The sequence below is a fragment of the Anser anser genome, assembly GCF_964211835.1.
Source record: "Anser anser genome assembly, chromosome: 7".
NCBI classification, from domain to species: Eukaryota; Metazoa; Chordata; class Aves; order Anseriformes; family Anatidae; genus Anser; species Anser anser.
The window spans coordinates 25,386,639-25,404,939 of record NC_139727.1 but is presented as its reverse complement, the minus strand read 5'-3'; the positions used below and the strand labels follow the sequence as shown (position 1 = coordinate 25,404,939).

The window sequence follows — 18,301 nt, the reverse complement described above, 5'->3', positions numbered from 1 at the left end:
TTTGAATGGCTGTTATGTCCAGTAGATCCCCTCTATCCACTTGATGAAGCTCTTTAAGGATGTTGATGAGAGGGCTTTTTTCAGGAGCTATGCTGAGTCTTTCTCAGCGAACCATATTTATCTGTGTACTTAATAGCTTTATTTATAGAATCTACCATGTATATGTATAATGAAATGTTAACTTCTTCAGGTCTGAAGAAACGTAGGCATTACTCATTTTGTACAGCGATCTGTATGCAGTTGGACTCATTCTACTGTAAATGAACAAACTTTGATAAATAAGTGTGGGGTGAACCAGTAAACTAAATGCTGTGTTTCTTGTAGGTAACAATGGTATTTGTAGTGCTGGCTGTAATTCAGGATGTGAGTGTACTGGGTTATGTAGGCATGGGCCATTTTTTTTGGACACTAAGCTGTGCATGACTAGGAGCCACAAGACACACTAATCTTCAAGTGTTGGGGGGAGGGAATACTTTGGAAGTGAATTCACAACCAAGAAATGATAAGACACCTTGTGAGGAACAGCTCTCTGCTGTATCAGCATGGAACTGCATTGTACCTGCAGCTGGACTACTCCCCAGCTCCCCGTATCAGGGTTGCCTTGCTGTTGGTCAGACGGTGCAGTGTTGGCATGATACTTACAGTTGAACTATTTGTGAACAACGTGCAGCTCAAACTGCAAGGTGGCCATCCGTGTGCAGAGAAGACCCAGTACTGCATCAGTGTCCCAAGTTTTAAAAAGATAAATTTATAAAGGGAAAAATATGAGAAGTTTTTTTCTTCATGAAATGGAGTCTTTACATTTTACGAGTCAAAATCCTGTGTGCCTGATGATTCTTTGGGGGAGTGAAATTATTTCTTCCTCTACACCACTCTTATTTCTGCCAAAACTTTGAACAACATTTTCATCACATTTTCCTTCATATTATTTTCAATGTTTGTTTAGAACCAGGATCAGAAAGTCCTATGGAAGATTCACCCTCAACAGATCGGTTGCGCTTTGATAGATTTGATATATGTCGGTTGTTAAAACACGGAGCATCTCTTCTTGGATCTGCTGGTGCAGAATTTGAAGTCCAGGATGATAAATCAGGTATGTCTTTTATATTTTACTTGTGAACTAGAGAACTTACTGGTTTGAAGAAGTATATGGTGTCTCTATTAAAAGTCTAGTCATCCTAGCATCCTGAGAAACCATGGGAAATAAAAGGAAGAAAATATGCCCCAGCGTAACTGGTTTGTATTACCTTTCTTGAATTAGAGGGTTTTTGTAGGGGGTGTGTGTGTGTGTTTGTATTTTCTTTCATTTGAATTATTGTGCATGTTGGGAGGAGAGTGGATACCTGAAGGAGTGGGACAGGAAAAGTGGTGTTAAAGGCTATTGTAGAATTTTTGAATAATCTTTTTTTTTGACATGCAGGAACTATGACCACTTGGTCTTCATTAAAACAATGTTCCCAATATAGCTAGTAGGATGTGTCTTACTGAAAAGCAGGAGGGTTTCAAATATAGAGAGTGCATGAAAAATACTGGGATAAAACTGTTAAGGTCAGAAGGTCAAATATTTAAAACCTTCAGTGCGTGTTAAGATACTTAAGAGCTGTTAATTTCCAAGTCTTTAGAGGACTTCTGCTCAATTGTTGTACAGAAGGAAATAGTTACTGCTTTGTTTTCTTCCATCCAGTGGCCACTATCTGTGTTCGTAGCATAATGCAGGCCTTCCTATAGAGTATATTGTTGGGGCATTTGAATGCTATACAGACATCAGCGTTTACAGTCTGCTAGTGGAAAAGGGGCAGAATAATCTTTTTCTGCAATGAGCATGGGATATCAAGCCAGAGTTACCTAGTATCAGTTAACTTACCGTTTCTCTTAGAAATGTTGTTGCTGCTTTTTAGTCAGTTTACTTGTAACTTTGGTCTCCTGTAAGCAAGGTAGAATATGCATGCATCACAGGTGTGATGATACCTTTTGTTTCAAGTGACTTGCCTGACATCTTTCTGCAACTTTTTAGCGGAGTTGGTTTACATCTGTAAAGTGGCATAGAATTATTTTTATCTATAAGATATACATACATATATGTATGTGTAGTTGTTACTGTACTTCTCTGCTCTGCTTCCAGTCCATCTTTCAGTTCCTCCACCAAATGAAATGGTGCTATAGATAAGAATCCACTCTGGCTGCATAGCCCTGATTCACTTATTCCCTGTGCAGCATACAGAAAAGATCAGGGAGGAACAGAACCCATGGCTCCTGACACTTACGGCATATTCTGTTTTTTTTTTTTTTTAAGCTTCACTAGTATTTTGTTGTTTGCCATCTTTTATGCTAGGTTAATAAGGTCTTCTACAAATTTCATTTCTAATGAAACCCCACCTGTTGAGAAACAAGTTTGGGTTTATATGTAGCAAACTTACTTGGCAGGTTTATTTTAGACAGGCACTGAATTTGTCTGTTATTTTTAATATAAATGTGAATACCCCCAAAATCTAGGTGTTAAGTAATTCAGGTATTTGTTTACAGAACATTCTTAAGGTAGTTTCTTTTAACTTTCTAAATGAGCCTCACTTGGCACATGAAGCTTGAGGATTAGTTTATTGACAGAGTACAGCACCCTAGGAAAATCATCCTTACGCATCAGTCTGCCTTGCAATTGGCAGTTTGGGCAGAAGGAGAGGAGATACCTTGGTCCTGCACATGTGGCAAGGAAGAATGTTTCTTTAGAAAACAGGTTCCGATTCAGCCTAACTTAATACAGAATATTGGATTGAATGTTATTTGAGGGTTTTACTGGTGGTTTTTATTTCTTAGATCTCTGTTTCCCAACGGAAGACAAACGTTTGGAGAACAAAAAGTTTTTTAAAAAAAAATATATAAATCAACCTTAAACCTTACCAGATCCCACAGGGATGCATGTGGTGATTAACAAAGCACTAGTTCTTGAATCAGTTGCTGGATTAATTTAAGTGTTAGTTCTCTCCTTTCAAAGTGCACTTTCCTATTAAAAAAAGTTTTTCATTATTTTTTCTTTTGTAGACCAAGTGTAATTAATGAATTTCATGGCAGCTACTTTCTGTTTAAAAATATACTTTAAGGTAGTTCTGTATTTTCCACAACAAAAAGGTCTTCCTAGGAATTATGAATGGGTTTGAAAGATTTTATTTATGTATTATCTAAATAGAATTTAATTCTGTGACTTTTGGTGTTATGTTATTTCATTGTGCAAGACTTCACTAATAGATCTGTCTGGAAATCTTGACACGTCTGCCTTTTTAAAAAACTTTTTAAAGGTGAAATTGATCCTAAAGAGCGGATAGCACGGCAGAGGAAACTGTTACAGAAGAAGCTTGGCTTAGATATGGGTGCTGCAATTGGGATGAACACTGAAGATCTGTTCAATGATGAAGATCTGGACTATTCTCCTTCTTCAGTTTCACTAGTAAACAAACAACCTGTAGGTAAAACCTCGGGCTGTTTGACTGCAAGGAATAATACAGTGGGTTTGCTTTATTTCAGCTTCTGCAGTTATAATTTTTTTTATTTTTAAATATGATAATCAACGTCTGACATGGTATGCTTTGGCTTCCTGAACTCTTAAGCATCATAGTTCCACATTAGTATTATTTCATGTCAAACTGCTGCTCTGAGTTTCGAATAATGGAGAGCTGGGGAGGTTGAACACAATGTGGGTTTGGGGATTTTTCAGGACCTCTGTTGTAAGAATTGCTGACAATGGATGACTTCTCTTTCAGACTCTTCAGGCTGCTGAGTTAATTGACTCAGAATTTCGAGCTGGTATGAGCAGCAGACAAAAGAATAAAGCCAAAAGAATGGCTAAGCTGTTTGCAAAGCAAAGATCCAGAGATGCAGTAGAAGCTAATGAGAAGAGGTATAAGAGTGAACTGTTTTGCTCTTTTTTCAGTCAGGCTTGAATTGTAATTTGATTTATCTGTTGAAAAACTTCCTACGGTCTTTGCCTCTTAATATTTTACGTGGTAATCGTGTTGATGGTAAAACGCAACTGTTGTACTCATTCCCAGTAGACTCTATTAAGAATCTGGCTGTAGAGGAGTCTTGGAATAATGCAATGGTACAGTTAAAAACTTCTGTTTTGTCCCTATTAGTAAATATGTCTTGAGAATAATTCATGAAAATGGGAGAATTATGAAGATGATAATGAAAAATTATAGATATAACTTTCCTATGTATGGTATGTTCTTCATCACGGTAATTTAGTGACACATTATTGGACCTGCTGTATTCATAATGAGCAGTAAACAAAAATATTTCTCCTTGGTTTTATTTAAGAATTGCTGTATTTCTTTGAAATGGCTGAAAAAGATTGACAATTTGCCTCCACACTGAATTTTGTTACCTGCAACTTTGTACCTATTGTGCGTGTTTCAGAAGGTGTTAAACTTCTTTATTTTGCGTTCTTGTCGCACTTTTTATTGTATCTGAGACTTCAGTTGTAGAAGTAATTGTTTCCCCTAAAGCATACTTTCTGTTCATAAACTTGTATTTGTTCCTTCTCAGCAATGACAGCACTGATGGGGAACCAGAAGAAAAGAGAAGAAAAGTTGCAAATGTTGTCATTAACCAACCTGCCACAGACTCAAAAACACTGGTAGAAAATGCTCCAGAAGAGGTATGATGTGCTGTTAGCAAAAATGATCATTTGGTTGTTTAGTAGAGTAACATCAAATAAAACTTCCTTATGCTCCCAAATTCTTTACTCATTCTAGCATTATGAGAAAGAGTAAACAATGTTATTGCCAACTTACTGTATGTAGTGAAGCAAATGGACTTTGAACTGTGTACAGCATTGAGAAGAAAACACATTTAATCTTGGTAATAGTCTATCCAAGTGAACCTGAGTAGGTGGATTACAGGTGTCAGACCTGGATATTGAACTGTAAAACTGTGCTGAACACTTAGAAAACAAGATTACACACAGTCATAAATATTTTGATCTAAATGTTCATGTATACTTCATTTAATCTTTGCCTCGCTTTAATTTAGGCTTAATTTAGAATTAAGTTATATCTTTAGTAGTTTAAGATTTAAACAATACCTTAGTCTTAGAAGAAATTTGCATTTGCTTCAATCAACTGAAAAATTGTTAGAAATGCTATACCTGAATACAAATAGTGCATAAAAGTTTATTTTATAGAGACTGTATCTTGATTAAAGTTGAAATAAGGTTTTCCAAACACAGCTTAGTAACTAAATTCTTATTTGCAAAACAGTGCTGTGAAAATGCATTTATGAAAGATTAATGACAACTGTGAACTGAATACATGCTGGTTGTTCGCCTTTTAAATGCTTTGTCTTTATGATGGCATGAACTTCCTAATGTTAGTATCATAATTTCTTTTCCAAAGCCTTGTCAACTTGCTTATAAGAAATTTGGAGATAATGGATATGCTCCTGGATTTCAGAAATGTGGAATATGTCTTATGAGGTGCTTATTATGAGTGAGGATGGTGCTTACTACTTGATTAATTGACCTAATTAGATTATCTAGTGTAATTTCAAACTGGGGTTTGTCTATTACACTTTTAAAAGGCAAAGTTCATAAATTCAGAGAGTCGCTAGAGGGGATATGAAACTTGAATCTTCTGCCATAGTGGGGTTCGAAAAGGAGACTGAATTCCAGAAGATCAAACTTAATTACCCTAGGGAAGAGGTTATACTTCTACCAGCCAAACTTCGCAAGCCTTTTAAAATATCCAGTGCCAATCAGCAAAGTTTCTGAAGAGTGGAAGAAGTTGTTTTATTTGGTTAAGCTTTGGAGGTCTTTGTTACCTTTGTGTATCTAAGTAGCATACAGTGTAAGAAATGTTCACCTGATCCCTTTCTCTGGTAGTCTCATACTTACTTTTTGTGAATTTAGGCAAATGAATGGCCTCTCGAAAGTTTTTGTGAAGAGGTGTGCAATGATCTCTTTAACCCTTCCTGGGAGGTAAGACACATGCAGTATCTGAAGTGTAACTCTAAGTTTGAGAAAAAGTAGATTTAAACAGAAGCACAGAAATCATATGCTTAGGACTTGAGGATTTTACTGGGTATCAAAAATTATGTCAATCGTAAATATAGATTACAAAGTCGAGACCGATCTGGTTTAGAGAAATTAACTGTTTTTTCTAAGACTTATTTAAAGGGGAAATAAAATGAGAATTTTGGAAATACTGAAATTTGAGCAAAAAGAGTTAAGTAATTAAAACATGCTTGGATTTATCAGGAATTCGTGGAATACTGTGCAAGTGTTGCTGACAACAGTGGCATGCATGTTTGTCTAATGTTCAGTTAGAAAAGGGAGAAAAAATCACTTAACAGTGAGTAGGTTACAAAATTGTTGTTTGTTCCCTTCATTTATAAAAAGGAATGTTTAAGTTTTTTTTAAAAGTTATTTAATACCAACTACAAAAACTATATATTTGGTTGCCTTGTGAACTTGTTTTCAAGATTCAAAACTGTTCTGCTCAAGATTCAAAACTGTTCTGCTCATGCTTTTATTCAATCTCCACTATTTTCCACAAACTTTTCTATAAATTCCAAGCAAAGATAACGAAGTGGCTGGCAGCAGACTTCCTTCCTTGAACAGAAGATGGGAATAACTGTTGTCAACTAACCTCAGTTTTGTCATAAGAAAGTTAATCTTTTGAAAGATTAAATGTTAGCAACAACTGTAACGTACTTAGGCATTATCTGTATCACAGGTTCAGTGATAGCAAGTTGGCTCTGCCTATACTGACCTCAAACTTGGAAACACAGAGATAAGTCATACACAGCCTGCATGATTATTTTGGGCCCAGAAGAAGGGTAATTGCATTCATGTGGCACATCACTGCATCTAAACTAATAAGCCTCATCCTATTTGAAAGCAGGCTGTTTGCAGTTGAAGTCAAAGTCCACTTGTCTTCTGAAATGCAGACATTCTCATAGCCTTCTTATTATATTTGATATAGGGCAAGCACATCTGAATTAAGGAAGTAGATCAATACAAAATCATTGTTATGATATGTTCTTGATGGAAAAACAGGTTAGACTACCTCAAAATACATGTTTATAAATGACCCTCTGGCATCTTCTTGCAGTGTCTATAGGCAGCCTGGGTGACTAGTTTAGTGCCTAGCTTATAGGCAGCTGAAGTCAGTGAGATGAATCCTACTACTGGTATTTCCTTTATACATTTGTCTTTCTTGCTGCTGTTCTGTGTTTTGAGAAGCTGAGAAGTTAACTAGCAAAGTGTTACTTTTGGCTTGTGAAAACTAGTTCATAAGCAATCCCAGACTGTATAAACAAGTGATCAATGTATCATTAACAGTTGAGATTTTAAGACTCTGCTCTCTGGCTGTTTTTTATTGTCTTGATTATAGATTTTACCAGCAGCCACTAGCTGTGCATATTTCAGTTTGCATTTCATGTAAAATACTCTGATACTTAGAGGACTTACCAACCACTCCTCTCTAGTTGTTACTATCATGAAATGAAATACAATATTTTTCTACTAGCAACAAGTATGTATATCAAATATCTTTTATTAAAGAAAAAACACAGAATAAGTTCTACGCAAACCTATGTAAAGGTCTCTCAATGAAAACCCAGTTAAAATGTTGCAAACACAGAGGTTTGGTGTAACTATTGTGCTGGCTTTTCTTGATTAGTCAGTTGTGTCCAGTTAGGGACCAAAAATAAGAGAAACAGGTATTGTTGTAGCACGTCTTTGTACTGCTATTCTGTAGTTTCCAAAATTCTTCCTAGTGCATTCAACTGCTTGGTGGGAACGTATATGTGGTTATAATTTGCTTTCGCATATCATTTGTTCACTTTTTTTTGGCAATGTTTAGCCAAGCAAGGTAGGTTTGTAAGCTGTGCAGAAGAGTAATTCTCAGAGATTTGTTTTGCGGACCCCAAGATACTCACTGGGGGTCTAAATTTTGTTTAATACAAAGTCTACTAAATACAAAGTTTACTAAAAGTGCTGCTTTCCTGTAGCTTATAAACTTACTATAAATGGTTAATCTGTGAGCAGTCCTTGTGCCTCTCCCTTCTCGCAAAGTCAGAAATAGCAATGATTTAGAAACTAACTGCCAGAGCCTTTTAGGTAATTCCTGAGATTCACGTAAGGTGACTTTATTGGTATTTGTTAATCTTTGTCCAAAAACTAGTGTTTTGTAACATATGGAAGTAAAACTAAATGAAAACTGCCTTTACTGGCTACGTTACTGCAAATATGATAACAGTATCTTCTCTGTTAGAAAGTGGAAGCAATTCTGAATTGCTTCTGTCCATAAACTGACAAATATTTAATAAATACTAACCTGTCCAAAAACAACTTGTTTTTTTGTAAGTACATCATTTTATCTAATAAGATACTACCTTGTCCACAATTCTGTGGAATACCACTAATTCTACAGTATTGCACGTCTCTATTAAGAGAAGAAGATGATGTGGAAAAAAAAAAAAAAGGTGTTGATGTGAATTCCACTGTGTTTTCAGTTAAACAGTGTATTTTTTATTTTCTGTTCCTAAATATCTTAAAATTCCCATTTTTTTCACTTTTCTAGGTTCGACATGGTGCGGGTACTGGACTGAGAGAGATACTTAAAGCTCATGGTAAAAGTGGTGGTAAAATGGGAGACAGCTCTTTAGAAGAGGTGAGTTTCTAGTCATGTTGAATTCTTAAATTAGGTTTAGCAAAATGACTTCTTAAAATACTTAATCTTTGTAGGAGGTGGGTGATATTGCGGGAATATAAACCATGAGATCTGTCTGCTCAAAATAATATGGATCAAATCACTACATCTACTGATGAAAAGCTAAATTCCTTTTAAAAAACCTGCAAAAAAACATACTAATATATAAACAAGCATTAATATGTGGGCTGTGTGTAAATTTATTAAATACTAACTTCCATACTAGAAAAGTATTAGTTACAGGTGATGCTAGAAGTGTGCTGAAACAAAATTCACTATTTAAGTTGATGATGTAACTAGGTTCAATGAAGTGTCTTAGGCCATCTGATTTTATTCACTTAAATAGTAAGCTGCCTATCAGTCTGGTTACTGTATTATACGCATAAGTATTTAAACAGTTTCTATGTATTTAGAAGGAAAACACTTGTTTAAATTTCTTGACAGTAGTAACTTGTTTACTAATAGTGAATCTTATTCAGATTCCTACTGACTTCCCTGCTACAAAAGCAGCAGGGAAAGCTTGTGGTTTAGAGAGCGTTGAAGAATGAGGAGATATCTTTTTCATACGCAGATCAAACTACTTTAGCATACTTTGTGTATGGGGAAAACAGGCAGAAGCTGCTATCTTTCCTTGCTTCCATGTGGATTGTATTTGTTCCATGGAGATTGTGGAGTAATAATAACACACACTGCAATGATAAGATACTCTGATCGGTTTCTTATCTATTTATGGAAAGAGCCTGTGTACTCCAGGCTAGCTTCAAAGGCTGCTGTGCATGCTACATGCAAGTTATAATTCTTTGACATTATATATGATTTCTGTGATATAATCCATAATATGGTGATAATGATGTTTATTAAAATTACAGTTTTCAAGGGAAATGCTGATCTAGTAGGCCAACAGTGGAGATGGAGAAAGATGATGTCAGAGTAGTTCCTTTTATGGGGCTTCTGCTCTGGGGTTTGGAGTTACAAAGCTATAGGGCCTCTAATTAACGGATGCCAGAGCCTCAAGACAAGCTTGGGCTAATTACTTTAATCTGGAGGAGACTTGACTGAAATATGAGTTCTTTTCACTTGGTCTCCCACACTGAAGAAGTACTACTTCATAGTTCATGTTTATTTGTAAATATTCTTCAAACGCATTAATTGATTTGCCTAGGACACACTGACATTACTTAGTACAGATTATGTAAGTGACCTTACCTTTGTGTGTTGTATGGGGATAAAATCATCTGTCTGCCTTACATGGTGCTTTCCAGCCTTTTGATTAAAAGTACTATGTGTACCATTGTGATGTTTGTGATAAGCCAGGGCAGAGCTGAATTAGTGCTGATTATTCTGCCTTGATTATCTGTGCAAGTTGACTGTATTCAGTCAATTTAAACATATGTTGGGATTCCTTTTTGATATAAATTTAGTGAATGTAAGCATGTCAGAAATCCTCTATGAATAAATATAGTCAAGGTGTTCATTTTTTCCTCTTTTTACAGATGATCCAGCAGCATCAGGAGTGGCTGGAAGACTTGGTTATTAGACTACTTTGTGTGTTTGCATTAGACAGATTTGGAGACTTTGTTTCAGATGAAGTAAGTTGTCTGAGTGAACAGGTAGATCAGCAGACTTCTGCAGATTATACTGCAGCAGATCAGCTGTGCTTTGTAGACTGATACTGCATGTGCCTGCTGTAACTGCTATGAGATGCTTACTGCAAAGTAATAGGTAACACAAATTTCACCTCATATAGCAGTTTTGCTCACCTGATTCTACTCATTGATTTATTTCTAAGTCAAATTTCATATTGAAATACCTGTTTCCTCATTTACTTTATCCTAGGTGGTAGCACCAGTGCGTGAGACTTGTGCTCAGACTTTGGGAGTAGTATTGAAACATATGAATGAGACTGGAGTTCATAAAACTGTCGATGTTCTCCTGAAGCTGCTTACACAGGAGCAGTGGGAAGTGAGACATGGTGGTCTCTTAGGAATAAAATACGCTTTGGCGGTCCGTCAGGTAATAACCTTCGTGACAAATTGTAGAGAGTTTTGGAACAGAAAGCTCTGTTCAGAGATGAAGATGTGCCTGAACAACGGGTTGATATGATAAAACTGTATTTGCTTGCACTGCATTCTCATGTGGGTTAAGATGTGTAACTGCATCTTTATAATCCATGCTGCAGAAATTTGCAGTTTTGTATCAACATAGTTGTATTGCTGTAACCTTGTTAACAGTTACTTGCACAAAACAGATTATAAATAGATGCTGTACCTGTCTGGTTTTTATCATACTTTCATACGCGAGGTGAACAGAGCTCTGTGCTACAAGAAGTTTAGTTTATTCATCATATTATTCAGCAAACACTGGGTTTTGTTTACACAAAAGCTGAACAAAGTTAAGTTCATTCAAATATAAAACCTAGGTTTTATTTCATGAATGGTACCTTCAAATATTTAGATTATATTCTTGGACCTGTGCTTTCTGGTTATATAACAAAGCGGTTTATTCACACACTTGAAGTACATTTTATTTGTTTCGTGCATTATGTGATTTTAAGTTTAAAGATTGTTTTGGTCTTTTTGGCAGGACATGATCGACACATTATTGCCTAAAGTGCTACCTGCAATAATTGAAGGTCTCCAAGATCTGGATGATGATGTCCGAGCTGTTGCTGCAGCATCTTTAGTACCAGTAGTGGAAAGCTTGGTCCACCTTCAGTCTCAGAAGGTGACTGAGCTGTTTTCCATTGATTTTGATTGAAAATTTCACTTTTGGTCTGAGCAAAGAAAATAACACAACTAGCACTTGGATATTTTTCTTCTCTTTTTCTGTGTTAACTTTTTCTGCTTACTTGTCTAGGTGCCTTTTATTCTTAATACTTTGTGGGATGCGCTCCTGGAGTTGGATGACTTGACAGCTTCCACAAACAGTATCATGATCCTTCTTTCTTCCCTTCTGACTTATCCTCAGGTCCGCAAGTGCAGGTAACTTTTTAATTAGTATTACTCCAGTATTCAGTATGACTGTCAAGTTATTTTCAGATTGGGATAATCAAAGTTGCCTTAAATCACATAGAAGCAGATGCTCAATTTAAACCAGTAGTTTAATTTTACTCTGGCTTTTCCTCAAAGGGAAGGTTAGGACAGTGCTTCTAGTTTCATTTCATTAGTAATGGGCACCAAAATAATTAAAAGGTAATAGATATTGTTTATATGTGACTTTTTTTCTTCCCTCCTCTGGTTGTGTTGGGTATTTCTGTAAAGCATATTAGCTGCACTCACATGGTGGCCCTGTCCACAAACTTTTTTGTCTGCTCCTGTTGACAAACTCCAAGTAAGTGAGCAAACTAGTTACATTAAAACACATGCAAATGCCTGTAGAAGTTTACTATTGGAATAGTTCTAAAGAAAGCTACAAACTTAAAAATTCACATTATGTTTGACTGAAAGGTGGATAAAGCAGTGGGTAAATTAAGTTACTGGAATGTTCACTGAAGAAAGGAGGGGGAAGATGTTAACTGCTTGTTGTTATGTATGATGGGGAATTCTTTTTTGCCCCTTTTTCAAAGGCAAGTGTCTTCCTTCCTTATTTCTTTATATTAAGGCTTTTTTCTTCTGAAAGATAAATTCTTAATTGCAAAGGGCAGGTATTGTTAGCTTTTTGGAACAGTAAAATAAATCCTTTAAGTTTGAAGACAGTGCTGCTATTCAGGATTGCCAAACTAAAGGGATTGCATGTTAGTATGTTAACATTTTTTGTGATACACATACTAAACTAGCAGTATTTCCACTTTAAACATCTCGCCTTTCACATTCTGAATGATTGTCCCTACTGAAGTTGTTTTTTGCACAAAGTTAAGAGTGAAGCTCTGTTGCTAACCCCATCTGTAATTCAACGCGTACTATGTGTATCAGTTGATGTACAAGTTCACACACAAAAAAATAAAACCAAACTTGGGTTTTAAAATCATGCCTAATAATAAATTTAAAACTAAAAATATATTTTCTCTAAATATTTGAACAAAGGCCTAAGTATAATCTAGGAAGCACCACAGTAAAAATACATGCTTAAATCAGCTAGTGCTTTATACCAATAAGAAAAAACCTCTATATTTATGAAAAATAATGATACTGACTCAAACTATTTAAAATGTTTAAGTTGTAGTAATTTGATCTCTCACTTAAAATTACCCAACATATGTGACAATACTTTTATTTTTTTCCCATTTTCACTGCCTCTCTATCTCTATTTCATATATTAGCATTCAGCAGTCACTCACAGTGTTGGTCCCACGTGTGTGGCCATTCTTGCATCATACTATATCTTCTGTACGAAAAGCAGCACTGGAAACATTGTTCACACTACTCTCTACTCAAGACCAGGTAAGAATTGGAGATATTAGCATTTTATTATGATGCATATTGGAATCTTCTCAATCACGATATTCCTGTTTCAGAGCTCTTCAACATGGCTGACTCCAATTTTGCAAGACATGTTGAGACACATATTTCAGTTCTGTATCTTGGAAAGCAACCAAGAAATTCTGGATCTTATTCACAAGGTATTTGTATGACTTATGGCCTAGATATATACTGATAGTGTATCTACCTCTTTGTATCCTCTGTTCTTTTGTGCCAATAAAGCATAATCTGTTCTTGTTAATTATTTGTAGTCTACCTATGTGATGCAGACTGAAAGGGAGTAGAACACAGACTGAGCAGAATAGAGTCTGATAGAAATAGAATAGAGACTGAAAGGGAGCAGAATGGTTCCTTCATTTTATCAATGTGTATGTGATCTTACAAAAACCACAAAATTGTCATGATTTGCACTATGTTTCTTACCCCAGGTATGGCTGGAACTGTTAAGTAAGGCATCTGTACAGTATGTGGTTGCAGCTGCTTGTCCGTGGATGGGAGCCTGGCTCTGCTTAATGATGCAGCCATCTCATTTACCGATTGACTTAAATATGTTGCTAGAAGTAAAAACCAGATCAAAAGTAAGTGAAATGTGACCTCACTAAGTGTTATGAGGAAAATAGGAAAATGATTACCAGGCACAGTAGTAGAGACATTTTCTGAAAGTGTTAAGAGGGAAGTAGTGTTGCCTTTCCACAACTGCAAATGTAACCTACGTTGTAGACCCCAGTTTTGTAGAGCAAAATAGTTCTCAAGTTACTCATGAGAATTCAGAGTTTGGTCATGTAGTATGCTAAAAGGGGATCTTGTATTTTACAAGTATTTACTTGGTTCTGTATCTACAGTGATTTCTTTAACAACTGTTTGTGGGATTAAGTCTAAAGTGTTACTTTATTTCTGAAGAAGATTCTGAAAGAGACTTCCTTCTTCATTTGCGTGGACTGAAAATGAAGTTTTTCAGTTACATGTTGAGGATTAGTACTAATTTTCAAGTGAAGGGACAATATCTTTCATTTAACGGGACCAAAGCGAAGTGTTAATGGAGAAGGGATTTATAATAATGAACTACTTTCAGAAGTCTGTTATCCAATAAATGTTCTGGGTTAGTCCAATTTTTGCAGGATATGATGGTTATTGGAAATGTTACGGAATATGAATTCATCTTCTCTATTGCTTTATTTATGTTAAACCTTTCTCAACTTTATTCCGCAGGAAAAGGCAGGTACTAAACTGCGTCAAGGTCAAACCCAGAATAAGGAGGTGATTCAGGAGTACATTGCTGGGGCAGACAGCATTGCAGAAGATCCAGCAACCAGGGATTATGTTGTCATGCGAGCTCGGATGATGGCAGCAAAGTCAGTTTACTGGAAACCTGAAAAAAATATTTAAAAGCAATTTATTCTTTTTGTTGCACAATGTTTTTGCTATAATCTAATCACATAGACTTTTTGGCATCTTCATTTTGAATCATTAATTGATGAGTAATTGTAACATTGAAGCAACTGTTCTTTCTCCTTTTGTCAGGTTGCTGGGAGCACTCTGTTGTTGTATTTGTGACCCAGGTGTAAATACCGTTACTCAAGAAATAAAGCCAGCTGAATCATTAGCTCAGCTACTGCTCTTCCACTTGAATTCTAAATCTGCCTTGCAGAGGATTAGTGTTGCATTAGTAATCTGTGAGTGGGCGGCGTTGCAAAAGGTAGGATGTTTCTGCAGCAAAAATAAATTTGACTTTACTAACTTGATCCGTAGCTCATCATCTGCTACTTCAGCTTGAAATAAAATTTCAGTCTATAAGCTAAAATGGTATTTGTACATCTAAATGTTAAAATCTTGATAGCTAGACGATGCAGGAATAAATTATGCTACTCTAGTAGCTAAATGCCAACTGTTAGAACTATGAATCAGTAAATACGTTCACATTTCTTCTACAAATTAGTCTATCCAAGATGCATGTTATCTGAGGTCAATGCTTCCTTTTAACATGACTCTTTCCTATGTTCACGATCACTCCAGTTCTAGTGGCAGACTGAAAGTTTTGTTCATAATCTGTAATACCTTTAATACGGATAAAAGTGTTAATGGTCCCTCTGGAACCTGGATTTCTGTAGCTAGGTTCTGCTGTTTATTACCCATATCTGAACAAAAGAAATCTTGATTACTCAAAAATACAAATTATGTATCTTCTCTGTTACAGGAATGTAGAGCTGTGGCCATTTGTGTGCAACCTCGCTTACTTGGGGTCCTTTCTGAACACCTCTATTATGATGAAATTGCTGTTCCTTTTACACGAATGCAGAATGAATGTAAACAACTCATTTCACTATTAGCTGATGCACATATTGATATCGGAAACAGAATAAACTGCAGTGTATTTACAATAGATCAAGCAAATGATCTGGTAAGTAGAGGCATGCCTGCCCTTCATTCAAATCTATTACTGTCTTGAAATACATATTCAGCATAATTATTACTTTCAGAAATCGTATGATGACTTCATACTTCCTTTGACATGAGATGTGTAATAGATAGTACACCCCCCCACACACACTGCAATGTTTACAGATTATACCAAAAATTAAGTAGAACGCAAGGTAGATGGTTGACTATTGAAATCTACACAGAACAAAGCAGCTGGAACTGTTTCAAACCATTGTCAAAAGACTAGTAAATGAACTGTGCAAATTCATGCAAAGGGAGCTTTCTAAAAGTTGTTGTATTTAAAAGGGTTTTTATTTCCTCCTGCCTGTTAAATTGCTCTTTTTTATATATCTGAAAACATCAGTGTTAGACGTGCTTTACATATAAAAGGTAGCCCTTGATGTGAAAAGTTCTGTAAGCAAAAACAGCTGATAATGTTGGGACAACAGATTAATAGGCTTTTGTTCCAACCCCAAAATGGTTTCTGAATCAAAGAGAAAAAAGAGCATGGACAGATAAGGTAGGATGTAAATGAAGAGCTTGTAGATTTGAAAGCCTGCTAAATTAGAGGTGTCTGGGGTGGGAAAGGTGTGTAGATTTGGAGGGATGAATGAATGGGGATGGATGTGGTACAGTTTTCTGGGGGAAGAAAGGCAATCAAGATCCTGGACAGGTTTGTCTGTGCAACTGGGATGCTGGGAAGAAGAACAAGAGAATGTTAAAGATTGTATGATTATGGCCATGATGAGAACCTAGGAAGATGCTGGATCTTCAAATTCCCAGACTGTAATACTTTTGTAGCAATGTGTAGCAGCTTAACTTGGAAATCTCAACCTATCTTTAAAGTTATAGATAACTGTCTATACGGGCTGAAGGGATTTTGGCAGCCAGTCTTACTAGGGCTGCCATCTAAATTGAGTAGATTCCTAAGGTGAAGACATAATCATAAAAGCTCTTAGTATGTGAAGTACAGGAGTTTTCATATACCTCAACTATTTACTCGTCAGTCTAGTAATACAGCTGCTTGACTGATGTATCTATATTCAAAAGATACCCATTCTGGATTTGAGGTCTTCAGAAAATGCATACCATAGCTATTCGCTTTTTTTCTGTGGCTGTCTTCTGCTCCCTTTTCAACTCTTCAGGTTTTCTTAAAAAACATAGACCAAGCCAAGTCTGTTGTAGTATCTGTCTCCATGAATTAGGTGTAAAAATGCTGTGCTTCTCCTAGCACGTTTTCTGCATCACTTAGTCATTCCAACTTGGTCATTCCAGTCATCAGGGTCACGTGGAGTAGAACTTAAGGCTTCTACAGCTATATAGATAAGTATTGGGTTTGTACTGCTTCATAGTTGAAAGACTTGACCCGAACATTTAAAAGTAAAAGGCAATTAAACATTTCAGAGTCCAGCTGTCCTAACAGCAGAATAAGCTCAGTGTTTCCATGACTTCATGGTGCTTCTAATTCGTTTCCTGTGACAAATTTAAGCAACAATAGTCATGCAGCTGGAGGGAGGAGGGGAAATAAGGCAAGTCTTGCAACTACTGTTCTGTGTTGACTTTTTCCTTAGATTTTATCTCAACCCGTCTTACCTCAAAGGAAAATCAGCTTAGAAATAACTTCTGCGTGCACAGAACCTTACACATCCTTTCTGGCCTATTGCATTCATAGCATGTTCCTCATCACTCTATCTTTTTCATATTGGTAAACCAAAATATCTGGATACATCTGGTGGATATAGGATACATTTTGGGAAGTATCTAAACCTCTTCTAGTTTTCACAATCCAGAATTTAAATGTTTTTAATATGTCCAATTTTTCCCTTGAATTGGAAGTTCAAGATTCCAGAAACTAAATTTTGCAGCATTTCCTGTTATTTGCTGGAAAAATGGAGATGAAGATACCTGTCGAAATGACTCTTCTGCCATGAAAACTTCGGTGTTCAGAGGCTATCCCATTTTATAATGACACAGATTTGTAACTTTTTCTTCCTCTTTATTAGGTTACTTCTGTTTTCAATGAAGTGACATCATCCTTTCCTTTGAATCCTAAACTTCTACAACAGTTGGACAGTAAACGACAACAAGTCCAAATGACTGTTACAGAAACAAATCAAGAGTGGCAAGTGCTGCATCTGCGAGTCCACACTTTTGCTGCGTGTGCAGTTGTGAACTTGCAGCAACTTCCAGAAAAATTAAATCCTGTTATAAAACCTTTAATGGAAGCTATCAAAAAAGAGGAGAATACGCTAGTACAGAACTATGTGGCTTCATGCATAGCAAAGTTACTTCAGCAGTGTACAACAAGGTCTCCTTGTCCCAACTCAAAAATTATAAAAAATCTCTGCAATTCTCTCTGTGTGGATCCACATCTTACCCCACTGGCAGCGTGTCCTGCACAGCCTCAGAGTAGCCATGAAAATTCAAAAGGTATGATACGTAACACTGCTGGGATCTTAAAAATTTGTCTGTGCTTGTCTCTGAACTGTTAAAAAATAAGTATCTGAGTGAGTCATGCTTTCAGTGTTTTTAAAATGCCAGCAACTAAGTCTTCATTTATTAGTAATTACTTCATTCAGCTATCTTGCAGTTGCACACAGTGTATAGGTTAATGCCGTGTGTGTTTTTCACAAACTGTGTATAAAAGACTTTAGTTCTGATTTTCAGTTATTTACTGTTGTTCACCTATCATTATCAACTTCATTTACGTGCAATATGAAGCTTTTCATTGAAACTGAATTACTATGGAACCAGAGAGTAGCT

At 36.1% G+C, this 18,301-nt stretch overlaps 1 protein-coding gene across 1 annotated transcript in view; it reads left to right on the top strand.

Annotated features, from left to right (window-relative positions):
- The window catches only part of BTAF1 (B-TFIID TATA-box binding protein associated factor 1), a 48,155-nt gene that overhangs the window by 12,728 nt on the left and 17,126 nt on the right, over positions 1–18,301 (top strand). The window contains exons 4-20 of the mRNA XM_083843990.1: positions 947–1,093; positions 3,291–3,454; positions 3,753–3,889; positions 4,537–4,648; positions 5,897–5,965; positions 8,574–8,663; positions 10,196–10,291; positions 10,539–10,715; positions 11,286–11,426; positions 11,559–11,683; positions 12,961–13,081; positions 13,156–13,260; positions 13,549–13,698; positions 14,330–14,472; positions 14,642–14,816; positions 15,315–15,518; positions 17,542–17,968. Coding sequence (XP_083700116.1) covers positions 947–1,093; positions 3,291–3,454; positions 3,753–3,889; positions 4,537–4,648; positions 5,897–5,965; positions 8,574–8,663; positions 10,196–10,291; positions 10,539–10,715; positions 11,286–11,426; positions 11,559–11,683; positions 12,961–13,081; positions 13,156–13,260; positions 13,549–13,698; positions 14,330–14,472; positions 14,642–14,816; positions 15,315–15,518; positions 17,542–17,968 — 2,583 coding nt within the window. The remainder of the gene's footprint in view (positions 1–946; positions 1,094–3,290; positions 3,455–3,752; positions 3,890–4,536; positions 4,649–5,896; positions 5,966–8,573; positions 8,664–10,195; positions 10,292–10,538; positions 10,716–11,285; positions 11,427–11,558; positions 11,684–12,960; positions 13,082–13,155; positions 13,261–13,548; positions 13,699–14,329; positions 14,473–14,641; positions 14,817–15,314; positions 15,519–17,541; positions 17,969–18,301) is intronic.